The sequence below is a fragment of the Lycium barbarum genome, chromosome 4 (genome assembly GCF_019175385.1).
Source record: "Lycium barbarum isolate Lr01 chromosome 4, ASM1917538v2, whole genome shotgun sequence".
In the NCBI taxonomy this organism is placed as follows: domain Eukaryota; kingdom Viridiplantae; phylum Streptophyta; class Magnoliopsida; order Solanales; family Solanaceae; genus Lycium; species Lycium barbarum.
In genome coordinates this window covers 116,799,279-116,819,381 of record NC_083340.1, presented here as the reverse complement: position 1 = coordinate 116,819,381, position 20,103 = coordinate 116,799,279, and the positions used below count along the sequence as shown (strand labels likewise).

The following is a 20,103-nucleotide window of genomic DNA, read 5'->3' as shown; positions in this document are numbered from 1 at the left end:
AATACATGTAGATACCTGGGTTTTTATCACACATCCACTACATCTAATTCTAGATACTTTCTAACTATTGTTGATGACTACTCTAGATGTACTTGGACCCACTTGATAGGGGCTAAGAGCAATGCTTTTGATTTGCTCAAAGCCTTCATTTTTCCATGGTTGACACTCAATTTCACACTAAGGTGCAAACTGTGAGAAGTGACAATGCTATGGAGTTAGGTTCTAGCCATGCTGGTTCTTCCTTCTTTGCTGAGAAAGGCATCATCCATCAGACTTCCTGTCCACACACACCACTACAAAATGGGGTGGTGGAAAGGAAGCACAAACACCTCCTAGAAACTGCTAGGGCATTGCTTTTTCAGTCTAAATTGCCCATTTCTTTTTGGGGTGACTGCCTTCTCACAGCCACATATCTCATTAACAGGTTTCCTTCCTCTATTCTTAATAATAAGAGTCCTTTTGAGATGTTATATGGCATTCCTCCTACTTATGCTCATTTAAGGACCTTTGGATGCTTATGCTATGCTACCACACCTAAAGTCAATAGACACAAGTTTGATCCTAGGTCCATTCCTTGTATTTTCTTGGGCTATCCTTTTGCTAAAAAGGGGTACAAATTATACAATCTAGTTTCTAACTCTGTTTTCATCTCAAGGAATGTAGTCTTCCTTGAACATATCTTTCCTTTTTCTACACCACCTGAAGACTCACCTTCTACTTGCCCCTTGTCTTCAATACCTGATGATTATTCATTTTCCACTTCTCCTTCCCCTTCTATCCACCCTGATCTTGATCCTCATTCCCCATCTCATTTTGCTCCTGCTACATCAGCTGCATCTCCTTTCGCTCTTTCTACATCATCTTCCACCCCCTTTCTCCCTCTCCTCCACTTGTCACTAATTCTAATGTTGATCTTGTTCCTACTGTTAGACAGTCTTCTAGGTCTCATCATCCTCCTGCTTATCTCAAAGACTATCATTATGACCTTCCTCCCTCTGTCTCTTCATCTGCTGTTTCCTTAGCTACTTCCTTTGAAAATCATGTGTTTGAGCCCAATACTTATTCTCAGGCAGCCTCCATTCCTGAGTGGCAAGATGCAATGAGTAAATAATTTCAGGCCTTAGAGGCTAATCATACATGGTCCATAGTTGATCTTCCTTCTGGTAAGAAACCCATAGGGTGTAAGTGGGTTTTTAAGGTCAAGTACAAGGCAGATGGTCACATTGAAAGATACAAAACTAGGCTAGTTGTTAGGGGGGACACACAGGTTGAAGGGATAGACTTTGATGAAACTTTCTCTCCTGTGGTTAAGATGTCCACTGTTAAGACCCTGGTTGTTGTTGCTATCAAGAAACAGTGGCCTATGTTTCAGTTAGATGTCAACAATGCTTTCTTACATGGAGATTTGGATGAAGAGGTTTTCATGAAGTTGCCACCTGGATATGTACCTCCTTCCTCACCTTCTTATGCTCATCCTATTTGCAAACTTCAAAAATCACTTTATGGCTTAAGACAAGCCTCTAGGCAATGGTATGCCAAACTTTCTCAAGCCCTTTCTACCAGAGGTTACTCTCATTCTCTGAATGATTATTCTCTTTTTACAAGGATTTCTGGGGATTCAGTTGTGATATTAGCTGTCTATGTTGATGATATTATATTGACTGGTACTGATGTTGATGAGATTTCCTCTCTTAAAGCTTTCCTTCATGAGCAATTCAAAATCAAAGATTTGGGGTACTTGAATTACTTTTTAGGCATTGAGGTCCTTTCTTCCAGTTCTGGTGTATTACTCCATCAGAAGAAGTTTGTCCAGGATTTGTTACATGAGTTTCATTGCTCCAATGCCTCTTCTGTTATGTGCCCTCTTGAATTGAATGTCAAACTTAAAGCTCATGACGGTGATCCTCTTCCAAAGCCTGAGGTTTATAGGTCCCTCGTTGGGAAGTTGAATTTTTTAACTCACACCAGACCAGACATTTGCTTTGTTGTTCAGCATCTCAGTCAGTTTATGCAAGCCCCTTGTCTTCCACACATGATTGCTGCCCTTCATCTTTTGAGGTATTTGAAAGGCACTTCTGAGCATGGCATTTTCTTCAACAATGGTCCAGACTTGTCTCTTGCTGCTTCTTGTGATAGTGATTAGGCCTCATGCCCTGATTCCAAGAGGTCTGTGACTGGTTACTGTGTTCTTCTTGGGGGCAGCCTTATTGGTTGGAAGGCCAAGAAGCAGCAGATTGTTTCAATGTCTTCTGCTGAAGCTGAGTATAGGGCTATGAGAAAAGCTGTCGCTGATCTTGTCTGGCTTTCTCGGCTACTTACTGATTTTGGTTTGTGCTCTTCATCTCCAATTCCCTTGCTTTGTGATAATCAGGTAGCCATTCACATAGCCAAGAATCCTGTATTTCATGAAAGGACCAAGCACATAGAATTGGACTGCCATCTGGTTCAGGCCAAGCTTCAGGAGGGTCTCATTTATCTTTCACATACATCTTCTGCTACTCAGCTGCCTGATTTGTTCACTAAAGTTCTTCCTGGTGCTGTTCATTATGGTCTTTTACCCAAGTTGGGGATGTTGGCACCCTCCAACTTGACCGGGAGGGGGGGTGTTGGACTTATTCAGACTAGCCCAGATTAGTCTTAGTCCACTTGGGCCTTTTCATTTATTTGTACCGGGTCGGCCCAATGCGATCAGGCCCAGTTGTATTATTGTTCTGTTACCTTTGATATATGCACTGAACAGAAGACGATTTTATTCATTCAATCTAATACATTCTCTCTCTTCTTTCTCTCTCTAAACTTTGACCTCGTTCATCAACTTCTTCAGTTTGTAAGTTTTTCCGCTGCTAACAATTAGATAGCTAAACAATGTTATACCAGATTAGTGCATCTTTTTCCCTTTCTTCTTCTTCTTCATGTTCTTCCATTTTGTCATCTTCGTCTTCGTCGTAGATAGACAGTAAAGCGACGCCATTCGATTTTTTCTTCTGTGATGCCATTGCTATTATGTGAATAATTCAATTAGGGTTTTTAGTTGATGAAGGATAATTCAATTAGTCTTTAAAGAACCAAAAATCCGACCATATCTTAAGAAATCCAGCCAGATTTGATCGGTTCTCACTAATTTTAGTCGGCCATGGCCGTTTTTCGTTGAGCACAGTGGTGAACAGAGGGAAGGGGAAGAGGGCGAGAACGGAGGTGGAAGAAGAGAGAAGGGGCAGCGGCTGGTGGGGAGATGGAGTTCGCCGAAGCTCCGGCATGGTAGCTCTTTGGCGGTGGCAATGTAGAGGTTAGAGAAAGCGAAATGAGAGAGGAAAATGTAAAAGAATACTTATAAAACCTGATCTTGCCCTCTTTTTGTGTAATAAAAAATTAAGTGTTGGGGCTGAAATGACATTGGGGTGGTTGGAGCTGGTGCTCCGGCAGGGATACAACATATATAGACATGCATGTTACGAAGAATGAAAGATGAGGAAGAGAAAGAAAAGAAAAAGAAATTAAAAAATAGATTAATAAATCAAAAAAGGGAAAGAATCAGAAAAAAAAAATTGAAAAAAAAGTGTTAATTTATATTTACGCGTGTTAAGCGCGTGTGCTTCACACAACCGACACATATGTGGGTGTAGCTTTTTAAGGGTGTATATATTCCACTTTTAAAATGGCCAGGAGGGTAATAGGACCCCCGCAAAGGTTGAATGTGCAGTTGGGATTTCGGCTAAACGTTGGGGGCTCATTTGGCCATTTACCTCTCTATAATAGTCATACTCAATATTGTATAATAATATTTTGTAAGATATATATTATGTATAAAAATAACATATTAAAATATTTATAGTAATCACTATTTATGGCATACACATAGTAAATTTCGAGTACGAATATCTAAAGGAAAAAAATTATATTTCTCATAATATTCTGATTTAGTCTTGCAAAATGTCAAAATCAATTCAAGTGTTATATTATCACTATGAGACTAGAATTTACTAAATAACCTACAATTGTAAAATTCTTATATCAAACTTGAAATATTTAAATTTTCAATTAATTCCTTAGATTTAATTTATTTGTCTTTTCAATTTTTAATTAATGAAATATGATTGAGAATTTAAATTAATATTGTTTTTGTTTATAACATAAAAAGTACAGAAAAATAATTTTTGTGCATTTTTGTTTATAACAGTTAAATGATATCTAAACATCAGCAGTATACTTATATAACAGCACATCATTATAGCAGTCGTGAAATTTATAGAGAGGTTTGACTTTATAGGAGTATTACTATTGAATAAATCATTTTAGGGTTTTACATAAAATGACATATTTTAATTCGAGATACTTTAAATGTGATATTGTGATATTCCCAAATGTATAGATGATGTGTGTGAGTTCTGGATACAAACGAGAGACACTCCCATTCAGCTAAAAGATTATCCAAAATGGACTGTGAGGTCTTGATTGATAAAATGACCGCTAGAGTGAGAAGATGGGAAACTAGAAATCTGTCTTATGCAGGTAGAGTGTTACTAGTTAAAGCCATATTACTACATATGCATAGCTACTGGTCCTCAATGTTCTTATTACCAAAGCAAGTACTGAAGGGTATTACAACAATCTGCAGCAATTTCCTCTGGGCCGGAAAATGTACAACCACAAAAGCCCCGCTGGTGGCCTGGGATTTAGTATGTAGAACAAAAAAAGAAGGTGGATTAGGGATCAGTGACTGCATAAGGTGGAATGAGGCAGCTATAGGGAAGTATGTGTGGAACATAGCCCAAAAAACAGATAATCTATGGGTAAAATGGGTCCACAATATTTACATAAAAGGTAAAGGGTGGTGGCAATATATACATCCACCAGACTGCTGTTGGTACTGGAGGAAATTATGTCATATAAGAGACAAATATGTTGCAGGGTATGTACGAGATGGCTGGCTAACCTTGACAGGGAAATACTCCATTGGTAGTGGATATAAATGGAGTATGGGAGCACAAAATCAATGGCCATGGAGCAGATAGATATGGAGAAGAGGAATTCTACCCAAACACAGCTTTATCAACTGGCTAGCATTACATGGAAGGTTATTAACCAAAGAAAGACTAATGAAAATGGGAATAAGCCAGAATGACAAATGTGTACTCAGTGGAACTGATAGAGAAACTATTGAGCACTTATTCTTTGCGTGTGAATTCTCCAACAGGTGCCTAGGAGAAGTACTACAATGGCTCCAGAAAAGACCCTAGCTACTGGATTTCAAAGGGATATGGAGACGACTAGATAGGTCAACACATGGGAAAGGCTGCAGAGAAATGGTACTGGGGGCCCTAGCAGCTTTAACATATAGAATATGGAAGGCTAGGAACACAGCTGTATGGGACTTTAAAGTCCCAAGACCTCACATCCTAGTGACTCAAGTCCAACACGAATGTAGGTACCGCAAAGATTACTTTTTGAGTAGAAGACAAAAGCAAGAACACAAGCAGTGGATAGAGGAACTACTAAAATAGGATACCATACTTGTAAATGAATAGTGTCTTATTTGAATAGTCTAAATAGAGGCCAGACCTGGACGATACATTGTAATTGTTGGTTCGTGAGGATTAATAAAAAAAATTCTTCACCAAAAAAAAAAAATTATAAAAAAACAATATGATCTTTCTCACACGATTGTTTTATGTTCCTTTATTACATAAATAAAAAGAATGAAATGTTTAAATTATAGTTCAGGTGTGACATCTTAATCACTAGTCTATCTCTGTAAAAACTTAAAATATTTGTCCCTTTTTGTTTCCCTAATATTCATGTGTATTTCCTTCGATTAAAACATCAATTCTTTGAGCGTCAGATCCTTCCACGATTAATTGATGGAATCCACATATCCATTGTGATTAGAGTTCCTTGCGTTTTCTTTTGGTCATGAAACAAAACATATTATTACCACATTACAAAAGAACCATATTTATTTTCCTTTTTATTATATTAATAACTCAACCAAAATGCAATTATCTCCATGAATAAAAGGCCTATTATGCTTAATTAATACCTTTAGTTTGATCGGTATCTGTCTTAATTCAACTCTTTATTCGAGTAGTTTTTTTTCTTTGGCAAATTTCCTGAGGCTTATGCTTTTTTTAAATCCAATCGTAGATATTATGCATATCATACCTCTATTCTTTTTTTTTCTTCCGTTAGCCTTTATTTGACAAGTTGCTGTAAATTTTCGATGAAATCTTTAATAATATTCTAAACAAATCATGATTTATTCGAGAAAAAAATTCTAAATTAAGTAAAATCAGATAAGTTTTACCGTTTGAACCTCAATTAAAACATTGAACTTTTCGGATAGCGAGCTTGGGGTGAACATTAAACGAGCGATCATCAGCACCAAATTCTAGAGATTTTAGGTAGAACAGTTTTGGGAGAAGGGGAATCGGGTTCTTTACTTTTCTATGAATTTTAACTTAACAAATAGTGTCTTTTCCGGTTAGTTTTAGTAACAATGCTATTGCTTGGGCCAAAACTATCCACAGGACAAGTTGGCATTCGTTCGAAATTTGATGAATAATGGGTCGGCAAGCTTTTGTTTACGATAAGGTTTGACCTCTTATCACAATCATGCGATGCACTTTTACCACTTAGACTGAAGAATTGTTGATTTATTTTGAGTGATTCAAAAATTGATATGCCTTTTGGTAAAACACCTCTTTTAATTTATGAAAAAGTGCGTCCAGCCTGTTTTAGGACACACCTGAAAAAATATGTTCAATTATTATAAAAGAATACATCTGATCAGTCTCTACAAATATTGATCTCATTGCAGAAAATTTACCCTAAAAAATGTACGTACATCTTTTCACTCTCTTCAAGAGACCCATTTTCCTTGTTCACTCTAAATTCCTACCGAATCAGTTGAGAGGTCTAAAAATTTCCAAAACTTCTATTTGAGTGCATATTAGAAATTTTCTGAGTAGTTCGTTGTATCTTAGGAGAATGACGTCACTTTGTTATTTGCACCTAGGTAGCAACGAAAATCTATTTATGAAATCAGCATCTTCCAAAGCTTGCGTTGAACCGATTTTTCCTACCCAAAAACTGTCACTTATTTTATTTTCAAGTATTTTGTGCTTGATCGATAACTAAACATTCTTCCTAGTGTTACTATCTCTAATATTTTCTAACAAGCGCTGGTGACTTCACACAACAAAACTCTTACAAGTTGATGGTTAAATGACTGGACATAATCACAGAGTTTGCAGTCTTCATGGTTGTTGTATCCCCTGATCGACTTCCACAAGCGGCCAGATTATAATTTTAGTGTATAGATTTTGGCTTAAAACTGTCATCAAAGTTGCTTCTTTTCCAAAATTCTTCCAAGGATCATTGAGATATCTGATCTTTTAAAATCTTAGCCCAAGACTCTTTTGAGAATAATATAACTTTTGGCATTTGCTTGCTCTCCAAAACAGGCGTTTGTGCATCTTTGTGGTGCTTGTTAAGTGCTTCACCTCAAAGAGTATAAGCCTTATAAAATGCTGCAATTTATAGAACCGTAAAACTCTGGAAACATGAACAGTTAACAAGAAAAAGATTAATAAAATAATTTTGCTGCTTGTTCATTCTGTATTAGCAGAGGCTAATAACTAGCACAGTTGATGGAAGGAAGAATGCTGGTTCGTCATTATTAATGATTGAAATCTTTACTGTTCCAACCTCTTGATAATTTGTTTGTATTCAGCCGATGCTGCTTGGACTTTTCAAAAATACCACAGAGTGCAGCTCAAATCCTTCAAAATTAGTGTACTTTTTGAGGATTCGACACTAGTGCGGCAACATTTTTGAAAGAGTCCGAACAACATAGGTTTCAGCTTCTTAGCTAGCTTTCACTTCACAAAGTACATTATTACATAGCAATTAACAAAGCACCTCACAATATGTCAAATGACGAGTAAAAACACTGTAGATGTAGAGAAGCACCACATTCTGGTTTGTCCTCAGGCAAGTTTGTGTTAAACATATAGCAAACATTACTTTTATCAGAAACTGCTTGCCTTGTTTAAGCAAAATAGACAAGCTTTAGTGCTTCCCTTCAACTTTAAGAAATGACCATGAACAAATACACCATAGTTAACTTCTCTGATGTCTACACAGCTGAACAGGTGCAACTTCAATTGTTATGCTGCTCAAAGAGAGTAGTTGGATGAAACCATAACCCTCTCTTGCACCAATTAGATAAACTTGCAAGGACAACAACCCCCCCCCCCCCCCCCCCCCCGCCCTCTAAAATCTCTTTATCCTATATTCTCCTGTTCCTCATACCCACACCCACACTCATGATCATAGCAGCCAAATTGGCTTCCTAATATGCTATCTCCTTGCAAAGAACTCTTGCTCATGTCAATGTTACTGCCTAAGTGAAAGAAGATTAATTCATCTTTTGACTGACCGGCTGAGTAAGAGAATAAGAACTCAAGAAGATGATCCTGAAGAGAATAATCAGTTAGTTATTACCGATTAGCTGCAGGAAAACACCAAAACAAGTTCAGAACAAAATAAACAGTTCAGTAATAGCAGCAAAGGAAAAACCTGAAACTACAACAACAACTACTATTGCTACGCCTCAATTCCAAACAAGATGGGATCCGCTATATGAATCCTGGCTAACCATGTTACTCCTTTTTTCTTTAAATGATGGTGGTGTCCAGGGCTTACTCCATTTAAACATCTCATGCCAATATTGAACAAATAATTAGTCTAGTAAAAGTTGCTTTTTCATGGAAATATGTAAAAAGTAAAAGGACAAATAAGATCTCCAAACAAATGAAATGTAAATGTGTCCTTTAAATATGCAATGTCTTTTTTCCATATTTGACGAAAGAAACAAAATTGAACAGCCCTCGTGCAAAAAATATATAAAGTGGAGCTCTTTCAAGTCATTACTTAAACAATTGCGCCCATTTGAGCTTCTGCACCCTTCATTCATATTGTGTCCTTGGTTCGTGTTGTAAAACAGGAGAAACGAGGCTTTCTACGTAAATTGCCTTCACAACACCAGATACAAACTTATTAAATTTTGGATAATTGATTGATCCATCCTTCAGATTGTACAACAGGAAATTTTGTCCAAACATAAGCAAAATTTCATCTTTATTTGAAACTAAAAAGAGAGCCTTAAACACCGACGACGCAGGACTATGAGGACACTTGACGGTAAACATCTTTGTCCAAGATTCTTTAACCCCATACTCCTTCATAACCCACACATCTATGTGGGTTCTCAGATGATTATCCTTACTTATCACAGAAAGATTATTTCCCAACACTCCCAGCACCAAAACACCTTCTTCTTCTCCACAGCATGGTTGCTCAACCTTTTCCCATTTATCATCAGCCAAATCAATAGAAATAATATTCCAACCCTTATCCCGAACAGGACCAGTATTATTAGCCCAATGAAGCTTTCCATTCACAAACTTACCGGAACCCCATAATCGCACCCCATCCGGAGGAGCATAACAAATGCTTCTCCAAGAATCATCCTTTAGACTATATATTTTGACATCGACTCTAGGCCAACTGCCATCATAGTAAACACAACGCACCACCTTATAATCATCATAGAACTCATCATATCCAAAACCATATACGACACGGACCCTCAAATGAGTTATAAAATCAGGGAATTTCTTGAATTTTCTAATCGATGAATTCCATAAACACAAGACATTTGCCTCATTGGAAAGACAAATCAATCCATTCACAGAACCCACAACAGTCCAAAAAGTTTTACGCTGGTTTGTCATGGGATAATTCAAGTGTGAAACTTCCATAACAGACTCATAAAGTACAGACCTAAGAGAACAGTCCTTCAAAAGGCATTTATACCTAAGCAAGAGCCTATGGTTGGCGTAGTCTTTGTTATTAGTGGATATACAAAGCTGGGTCTTGATAAATTCAGGGCTAGAGATTAAAGCGACAAAAGATTTTGAAACACACTTGAGTCGTAAGAGGGATTTCACTGGAAGCCTCGAGAGAATTTCAGTGATAAGTTCTGGTGGAAGGGTAGGGATTGGCAATATTGAATCTTTCATTGAAGTTGTGGAAATCGAGTACAGTTTGTGGGTTTGCGTAGTGATTATCCAAGTCAGAAAAAAGTCATCTGATACAGACGCTTTTATAAGGTTTAACAAAAAAACAAAAACCTACTTAAGTAATGTATTTCTTTTGAGAAAATGATCAAAATGGTCCTTAATGTATTAGGGTCACTTAGTTTGGTCCTTGATATATCGTTGCTGGCAGGTACTTCCTTAATTTATGTAAAAAAGTGATGGGTTTGGTCCTCAGCCTTACATCTAACAGATTTTTCAAAAAAAGGATGTCCGCTCTCAGGTTGTACAGTCAGGGTTGAAGAAGGGCAATGACTATGTTTCATGTAAGGATGTATGTAAGGTTAATCTGCTCGATCAAAGTTAAGGCACTGAGTGTCAGTCCGTCTCACCAAGAATTTGGGGCGTGACGCCACATTTCTCCTCCATAAACACCAAAAGAACGACTGAATATGTCTAGACAACAAATAACGCAAAAAATATTTGGCAGTAACAACGCTGAACAAAGAAGTATGAACTACAACTTCACACACTTCTTCTTACACCGATAATCGACGACATGAGTTTCCTTGTGTCCATGATATTTTAGTTAAGCAATTCTCCCACAATGACAAATAATCAGTCCAATCTGTAAATTCACCATCCTTTGTGACATCAATTTAGACGAATCACTGTCCTTTGCGTCGATTCATAAAACCTAAATTTTTATTTCAAGAAACTCAAAGGAGTTGGTTCAGCCGCTATTGAAGAAAAACGAAAGGAAGGAACATACAAAAATCACTTACTTCAATATCGGTATGAAACAAGAATAAATGGAGAAATTTTGGTGGCCACTTATTTATTTGGCAAAATAACAATTTCAGAAATTAATGTGAACCACTTTAAAAATCGTAGCCATGGTTCATAACCAGATAAGAAAATTAGAAGAAAAAAAAGGCCTCACTTCAATTGTGACTAATGTTCCTCAAATCTGATGCATCACGTATGGCCAAGTTCATATTTTCACTTCAAACAATGCCGATTGAAATTGCTAAACCCATCTAAGTTTATTTATGTGCAATTGGTTGACAGATTATTGAAGATAGTAAACCAGCATACGCTTAACAAAGTCAATATTCAATACAATTCTCAATTGCTTCAGTTGACAAATGCAATGAGCATCCAAATGCTCAAAGCCCACACAAGGCATTCCCAACCAGATCACATTTGTAGTCTGCCCAAGGAAACCACCCTTGTTTTCTTGTTCACTTCTGGAGCTAGCATTCTATACATCCCGCCATTCCTTCTTATATTGACATTCGAAACGGTCCACAACACCTTATGAGACATACCTATACCAAAACGGTCCACAACACCTTATGAGACATACCTATAATGAAACGGTCCACAACACCATATGAGACATACCTATATAGCACAATGTAACAAAATATACACCTAAATCTGTTACTACCTCTATGCTACTGGTTTACAAAGTTGTGTCAGAACCACTTGACGGGGACACGAACACACACACACACCCAAACCAGTCTGGAGTGCTTAAATTATTGTGTCAAGGTACGAATAATTGTGGCGACGTCCAAACTCAAGGAGGCTACCATATGTCCGATCCCAAACTCCAATGAACAGCGACTCTGTATCAGGACTGAAAGAGATGCCGGATATCTCACCGAAGAAATCAATTTGTTGCTCCTCCTCATACCCACTTTTTACATCAAAAACATGGATGAAATCTGCAGGCTCGGCCATAGCCATATATCTGCCATCAGATGTGTAGCGGATTGACCGGATAGCTCCAAGGTTACCCTTCAACGCAGTGACTGACTTGGACAAGTTCCGTAAATCCCATATTCTGCACGTCTTATCCTGGTTCCCAGTTGCAAAAGTTACGCCATCAGGATGCCATGCTGATGCAAATGAGTAGTCTATATGTCCACTTAAAGGTGCAACAGCCTGCGAATTTCATTATCTGACAGTAATCAGACATTGGATGTCGATGATTTGCATCACAACAGGGGCAAATAATGTGCACTTACCTTTCCATTCCTTGGGTCAACCAATATACCTTCAGGATTATCCCCAACTATTATGAGAAGCTTACCATCTGGACTCAGCGACGTATGCTAAGATCATAAAATGGGAAAACAGAGTAAACAACGCTTTAATATACAAAATGAAGATAATAGCCCCACAAAAAGGGTTGATTAAGATAGAAGATGCATCATTCGACGCAAGTAGCCAGTCGAATGGAATAAGATGTAGTAAAAAAACCTAGATAAAAGTATCCAAGGGAAGGGGCACAGATTTTCTTCATTCTCCGTAAAACATCCTGACAAAGTCTGATGATCCTAAATACCAATGACCAACATTATAATTCCCTAGTTAAAAATGTGGAATAAAGAATCCACTAATGCTGCATCACAATCCACATGCAGATGCAGTAATAACAAGCAACATCTAGTAACAGAATGCTCTGCAGAGGCAGAATTAGGGAGAGAAATTCTCGAGAATGTCCACTAAAAGAGATGCATTTAAGCGCGCCCATGATCCTATACACACACATGTGCAGAGAGGAGACAAGGCATTCAGTAATTAAAGCTTCATGACTCCATTTTCGTTCCTAAAGTTCCCTTGAGGTATCAACTAATGAGAAAGATATTAGACAACCCCCCTTTTTTATTTTTAACAAATTTCACAAATAGGAAGTACACACATGTGCAGAGAGGAGACAAGGCACAAACTTACATTTACTGGCCATGGAAAACGAAAATGGTTGGACAGTTGAAATTTCTCCATATCAAAATCTCTAACTCCACAATCATTATTTGAAGCTATAAAATGTAGTGCACCACTGAGAAGCAAAAGACATCTTTATTAGCTCCATTCTCACTAAGGATAGTGAGTTTAGACAGTATGCAGTATAAACACAATACCTGGCAGTGTTATAAATGTCAACAGCATTAGTGATGGCATTATCATCATATGTCGTCCTGGAACAGAAACAAACTCCGGGCCTATCAAGATACTGCATATTTCAAGAATTTTAAATTCAGTTGATTAGTTTCAGTTTCTGAAGGTGAAGACCAAGGCAGTAAACTCAGCGGAATGAATTGATATTTTTTACATTGTTATATCATATCTTTAATTCCTACAAAAACATCCTTATAAGTACTATTTACTATCAGATGAATGTGTGGGTCTGGCAACCATATATCGACTTAAATCAATAGAAATATATCTTAAATCTAATCCTACTCTAAAAGAAACAAGTACACAAACAAAAGTGAACAGTAAATGATCGCAAAAGCTAATCCGAGAAAAACAAATGAAGAAACCATTGAAAAGAGGAAATGACATACCTTGCAAATAAGTTCCCCTTGAAATCCCCCAGCAACAAGCAAGTTATCTTTCACTGCAAGAGTGCTGACTTGTGTATGCGTAAATCCTTCTAAGAGGCTTCCAGGATGCTTCTACAATGGAAAAAGAAACAAGAAAATATAGAAGGTTGTAACTAAATGCATCTCACAATAAATGTTTGGTAGATTCCATGTCCTACACAACTCACCTCACGTGGTGCTACATGCCCTGATACGTTGAGAACTTCGTTTTTGGCGCAGGTCACGGATGACCAGTGAAGGACAGAGAAATGAGACATAAGGTACACATCATGCTTGGAAGTTGCCCAGACCAAGTTCCTCAGCTACATATACACGACAAAAAACTTCAGGACAGGTTTTGTTCTTGCCAGAAAGCATCCACTTTAATTACAAGTATAGACAAATAAGACGCGCAAATTTAACTCATTTGTTGACTCAACAAGGGTCACAGTATCATGCAGCAGACCAAATCTGATATAGGTACAGACACATTACGAGCTTATCCCTGTCGTTCTGACATCAAGATTTTACGCCAGTAAATCCACAAAAACATCATCTTAAAAATGCTGTGAACTTTGTTGCCCACATAAAGGCCTAGCCCTAGCATACAATGAAGGAAACCGAAAGTAAAGCAAAATGTGAAAAGGGCCAGTACGTTACCTGGAAGTGTAAAATGGTTGATTTAACAGATCGTGAATTACGTCTGAATTCATAAAACGAACACTCTTTGGTTGTGGCTTTGCATTCCTGTTGACAAAGCAAAATGACACAAAAACCCCAGCATCAGCATTGTTCACAAAGCTGACAAAGTAGGAAAATTACAAACACATTTACCTTCTCTGATGCCTCCCCAGATTGAGGAATATTTTCATAGTTCTTATATTGCTCTAACCTCGTTTTCCTGTATTTCTCCCTGGTTATGCTAAGCCTTTCCCAGGGAATCCCTTGAATATCTTTGCCTCTCCTTGCCTCAGCAGCAGAGGTATCTTGCATTTTATTATTCTAATCCACAAGTAGACAAATAACATATTGAAGTTAAAACATTTAACATTCACCACAACTACAGCAATCTAACAAGTCCGTATAAATGCAACAAATAGATTTAGAGGGAGGAGCACAGACCATGTAATCATACTCATCTACATCTGAATCAGAGCCACCCATGTCTCTGCCGTGGATTTCATCATCCATATCATCATCCATATCTTCCATTTCATATTCATCTGCCATATATTCAGCATCATCTCCGGGTTGGTGGGACATGTTTTATCCCTATTAAATGACCTACAACAACATTGGTGAAAGTTAAACACACCAGAATTGAGATAATGCGCAAGTATATGTATATCATAATCATGCAGCTTTTCAGTGTAAAGGATCAGAGGAATCCATATGATGAAAGACAGTTGTCATTCTGACATTATCTGGTTGTATGAAGGCAGTTTGACGCACATTGTGCCATACAAAAAAAGAATTACACACAAAAATTGGACGATACAAAGAATCAAGGAAGCTTGTAAACATACATAACACATATCATTTTCTTCTCTCCATCTGGGCATCTAACAAAAGGATCTACTTTTCGAATTCAATTCCAGCCACAGGAGAGGTTACAAGAAAGGTGAGCATCAGGAATATAAATACTTGATCCAATTTGCATAAAGGATCACAACAAGTATACTACCATTGCTGAAATAAATAAAAAATCAACTAAATATTAGTCTGGCTCGAAAAGTAGAAAGGCGTTTTAGCCTAAATCACAATAGCGGACTAAATTTCAATACTTGACGAATCGTCACGCTTCAAAATCTTTAGCTTCTATATACTGAGTTACTGACAATGTATATCTTTTAGTACCAAAGGTTAACATAACCTACATCAGCCAGGTAAGTGTCTACAGCAAGCTTAATTTGGTAACTAGAAAATAAAGTAAATGACCTGCTATAATTGGTTAAAAAACAATGGATAGTGTAAAAGCTTTGTTACAATATTGATATATACAAGTTAAATCCGTGGAAGCAATTAAATATTGCCCAGATAAAAGCATTCCAATTACATATTCAATGAAATACAGATTTCAATCAATGAAATAAACTCAATATTTAACAGTGATAAGTGGCATGTACAGAATTACTAAGCAAGTCTAAAAGAAAATTAAACTTTACTGTTCCCAAACCCAGAATATATGAGAAAGGGAGGAAGCTTTCAACTTTAAACTATACTTGCCAGCCAAAAAGGAATATTCTATGATACTAATTGAGATAATGGTCAAAAACACACCTGAAGGCTGAAGCATCAATTTTTCACAAGTTTCACACCCTAACTATCAGTTGTTCCTTTTTCATACCTTACCTACCAGCATCTATGTATTAAAATACACCTCGAGTTTAGGGATGTATCAAAACAAACCTGGATATTTCCTACCTGAACTATCACCATCTACTCAACTAGGTGTGTTTTAATACATAGATGGTGATAGTTCGGGTAGGGAAAAGTAACAACTGATAGTTGGGGTGTGAAACTAGCGAAAAATTGATAGTTCATGTGTGTTTTTGACCATTATATCATACTGATTATGAACAAGCAGAGTTCAAAAGAGAATATTAGTTCCAGACAACAATTAATCAAAACCCTAAAGGGGCAAGAGCTTAATTATGCATAATTAATGCCTCAAGGCGGACAAACCATAACGAACATAACACACAAATGAACCCTAATATTTCACACAGCAATTGACATTATTGCAGAATATATAATTAATATAAATTTCTGATGATGGGAAGAAGAGAACACAGATGATAGAAAAGATGGAGATGGAGAAAAATCAGGGGATATTAATACATAAGAATTAGATTAGTGAAATATTAGTAAGAAATAAATGCTGATTTAGGCAGGTAGATCGTGATAGGTCTCGAAGAGAGAGAATATGTAATATCTATCTATCTTTATCCACTGTTTCTGATGATAATACAATGTCCCTACTAAAATGTGCAATGAAAAGGGGCAGTGTTGCAGTTAAAAAATATATATAGTAAATTACCAAGTCGGTTTGTCTAGAGTCAAATATATTTCCCCCTCTCCCATGCCTATATCTCTAATTCTTAATTTTCAGGAGGCTAAAAAAAATTATTTGAAGTGTTTGGCCAACAAAAAACAAATACTCCCGAGCAGTAGCAGAAGAAGTTTTACTGTTGGGAAAAAGTTACAAACATCTATTTTTTCTGAGAAGCAGACGCGAAAAAGAAAAAAAATCAAGACGAAAGTATGTTTATCATAAATTTATCCCCCTATTAAATGACCTACAACAACATTGGTGAAAGTTAAACACACCAGAATTGAGATAATCTGCAAGGATATGTATATCCAAATCTAACTATGACATCAGATCATCACACAGCCTCTTAGTATAAAGGATGAGTGGACATCCATACGATGAAAGACAGTTGTCATTCTAACATCATCTGATTGTACGAATGCAGTTTTACGTGCATTGTGCCATAAAAAAAAATCAATAAAATGGAAGATACAAAGAACTAAGTAGGCATGTCAACATCCACAACATATCATTTTCTTCTCTCTATCCAGGCATCTAACAAAAAGGATCTACTTAACAAAAAGGATCTACTTAATCCAATTAGCATAAAGGATCATAAAAGTATACTAACAATTGCTGAAATAGAATTTTCAACTCTATTTTAGTGTGGTTCAAAATGTAGAGAAGTGCTTTAGCCTAAATCACAATAGCGGACTAAATTCCAATACTTGAAGAATGGTCACGGTTCAAAATCCATCTAATACTAAATAGACTCGCAATAAAAAGTTCAGCTTCTATATACTAACAATGTATAACTTTTAGCACCAAAGGTTAATGTTACCTACATCAGCAAGTGTCTACACCAAGCATAATTTAGTAACTAGAAAAATAAAGTAAATAACCTGCATAATAATTGGTTAAAATCAACGGGTAGTGTAAAAGTTTCTTTACATTATTGGTATATATAAGTTAATTCCCACAAGTGGATGTTGCCCACATAAAAGCATTCCAATTACATATTCAACAAAATACATATTTCAATCAATGAAATAAACTCAATATTTAAAAGTTGCATGTACAGAAAAACTAAGGAAGTTTAAAACAAATTGAACTTTACTATTCCCAAACTAGGATACATGAGAAAAAAGAGGAAGCTTCCAACTTCAAACTATATTCCCAACAAAAAAGAAATATTCACAACAACAACATACACAGTGTAATCCCACAAGTGAGGGTCCGGGGAGAGTAGGTATATAGAAAATAAATAACTGCAATCACAAAACAAATATGAGCAAAAATCATTTTATTGAGAAATCTTTGAGTACAACTCCAAGTATCCCCTGATTCTTGTCTCCTTACCCCTACCTTTGTGAGGGTAGAGAGGTTGTTTCCGATAAACCCTCGGCACACAAGAAGTGTAATCAAAGCAAGATTGAAAGGAAAATAACAACAGCAAAATAGCAAGATACACAAAGCAAATGAAGCAACAAGCGGTAGTAAAAACTGAAGAATAGGATACTAAGCGAATACTAAGTAATGCTCCCTCCGTTTCAATTTGTTTGTCTCACTTCCTTTTTTAGTCCGTTTAAAAAAGAATGTCTCTTTTCTTTTTTGATAACTCTTTAATTCCAACTTTCCACATAGCATATTTAAGCACAAGATTAAGAGTCATTTTGATACATCCCGCATATGTTTTAGTTTAAGACCACAAAATTCAAAAGTCTTGTTTACTTTCTTAAATTCTATGCCAAGTCAAAACCAGACAAACAAATTAAAACGGAAAGAGTAGTACTAAATAAGACCCACAAATGACAACACTCAGCTACCTACTGCTCTTCTACCCTAATCCTCGACCTTCATACCTTCCTATAGGGACGTGTCCCGCTAAACTTAAGCTCTGCCAACAAAGGAATATCCTAGAATACTAATAATGGACGTGCATGGTCCAAAAGAGAAAATTAGTTCCACAAAATACACAATTAATCAAAACCCTAAAACGGTGAGAGCTTAAAGAGTAACACAAAGAGATTAATTACATAATTAATACCTCAAGACGGATAAATAAACCATAACAAACATAACACACAAATGAACCCTAATAATTCAAACAACAATTAACATTTAAAAAGGAAATTAAAAAAAAAAACTGTTATTAGAAACATAAAATATATGGAATAGAAATTTCTACCTTGGGAAGAAAATCGAGCTCCCTTTGATTTTGACACGAAATTTGGAGGAAAGAAATCAGAGGATATAATATTATTATTATTTATTATTATTATATATAAGAATTAGATTAGTGAAATATCACTATAAATGGTGTTTTAGGTCGGTAGATCTAGTAGAATACGTAATATCTATTCTATCGTTATCCACTGTTTCTGATGATATAATACAGATGTCCCTACTAAAATGTGTAATGAAAGAGACAGCTTTTGTGTTAAAATATTTGTTTAGTAAATTACTAAAAGCCTGTTTGGATGGGCTATGTCTATAAGTTGTTTGCAGCTTATAAGCTAAGAAAAATAAGTTGAGGTAGTCTAACTTATTTTTTTGGCTTATAAGCTGTTTTCAGCTTATAAGCTGTTTTAGATAAGCTAAGTCAAATGGGCTCAATTATTTTTTTGAGCTTATTTTAAGCATAAAATGACTTTAAACTGGCTAGCCAAACACTCAAAAAAACTGAAAACAACTTATAAGCAACTTATAAGCCAATCCAAACGGGCTCTAAGTCGGTTTGTCTTAAATCAAACATATGCCTAGCATGTTTGGCCAATTTTAAGGAGGCTAAAAAAATTTATTTGAAGTGTTTGGCCAATAAAAAAAAATGTTTTTGAGCGGTAGCGGAAGAAGGTTTTCTGTTATTGGGACAAAGTTATACACGTCTGACGCGAAAAAATAATTCAAGACGAAAGTATGTTTTAAATTTATACTTACCAAACTATCCCTCATTAATGTAAGAGCTTAGCGTACTTGAAAGCGCACGAGCAACGCATGATGAGGAAGCTCTATAGCTTGGCGTATTTGGTGTTGAAGCTGACGATGGTGAAGTGATGGTACAAAATGGGGCTCATTCGTCATTAGTTGAGCAAGTGAAGTCTCTTGTCAGTATGAGGATATTTATTTTGCAGAGTTGAAAGAAGGGATTCACAGACACAATACCACGACATTCATAGTGTATGCGTATTGAAACCTCATATAAGTTAACAATAGCATTTGGGACTTGCTGGTATAGTAGGATTGGGAACGGGTGAGTTTCGGCACTCGAAGTACTGTCCAGAAGTGATGGATGCTGAAAACCAATTAAGAATATACAAGGAGGAAATAGACGATGTACGTGTGGTAGAACAGATATTTTAATTTGCTCTTTAACACTTAATGTGATTATATGGTGTGTGCTATTGAAGAGTCTAAAGATTTAGACTTTATGACGGTGGAGTAATTGGAGGGTAATCAAATAAAAAGACTTGAACCATTTCTTCTGACTCTTTTTCAAATTCGATAAATATTGGTTGATCGTATATTTCATTATAGTTCTATGATTGGTCTTTACAAGCTCACGGGGAAAAGATCAAGAGACAAGAAGAGCTTCTAG

The 20,103-nt window shown here is 36.4% G+C and overlaps 2 protein-coding genes across 4 annotated transcripts; both read right to left on the bottom strand.

The window, feature by feature from the left end:
- Positions 1–8,776: 8,776 nt before the first annotated feature.
- Positions 8,777–10,154, bottom strand: LOC132636268 (F-box/kelch-repeat protein At3g23880-like). The gene has a single exon (XM_060353044.1). The coding sequence runs from the start codon at positions 10,080–10,082 to the stop codon at positions 8,967–8,969; it is 1,116 nt and encodes a 371-aa protein (XP_060209027.1). The 5' UTR covers positions 10,083–10,154; the 3' UTR covers positions 8,777–8,966.
- Positions 10,155–11,169: 1,015 nt separating this feature from the next.
- LOC132636267 (uncharacterized WD repeat-containing protein C2A9.03-like) lies at positions 11,170–18,853 on the bottom strand. Of its 3 annotated transcripts, none has more exons than XM_060353041.1 (10): positions 18,697–18,853; positions 14,597–14,758; positions 14,309–14,476; positions 14,135–14,221; positions 13,663–13,797; positions 13,457–13,567; positions 13,031–13,122; positions 12,843–12,948; positions 12,134–12,220; positions 11,170–12,050 (listed from the first exon to the last, which is right to left on the bottom strand). In XM_060353041.1, the coding sequence occupies exons 2-10, from the start codon at positions 14,735–14,737 to the stop codon at positions 11,637–11,639; spliced, it is 1,341 nt and encodes a 446-aa protein (XP_060209024.1). In that variant the 5' UTR covers positions 14,738–14,758; positions 18,697–18,853; the 3' UTR covers positions 11,170–11,636. The 3 variants fall into 3 exon arrangements, with proteins under 3 accessions (XP_060209024.1, XP_060209026.1, XP_060209025.1); XM_060353043.1 differs by having other exon boundaries at positions 13,457–13,564; XM_060353042.1 differs by lacking the exon at positions 18,697–18,853 and adding an exon at positions 15,001–15,737.
- Positions 18,854–20,103: the final 1,250 nt, after the last annotated feature.

Bases quoted from the DNA above. Each gene is read 5' to 3' on its own strand.
- LOC132636268 (XM_060353044.1), bottom strand. From the start codon at position 10,082: ATGAAAGATTCAATATTGCCAATCCCTACCCTTCCACCAGAACTTATC.
- LOC132636267 (XM_060353041.1), bottom strand. From the start codon at position 14,737: ATGTCCCACCAACCCGGAGATGATGCTGAATATATGGCAGATGAATAT. The intron at 14,477-14,596 runs GTCTGTGCTCCT...CTTGTGGATTAG, and splicing joins TAGATGAGTATGATTACATG to AATAATAAAATGCAAGATAC. The intron at 13,798-14,134 runs GTAACGTACTGG...GTGTATATGTAG, and splicing joins CAACCATTTTACACTTCCAG to CTGAGGAACTTGGTCTGGGC.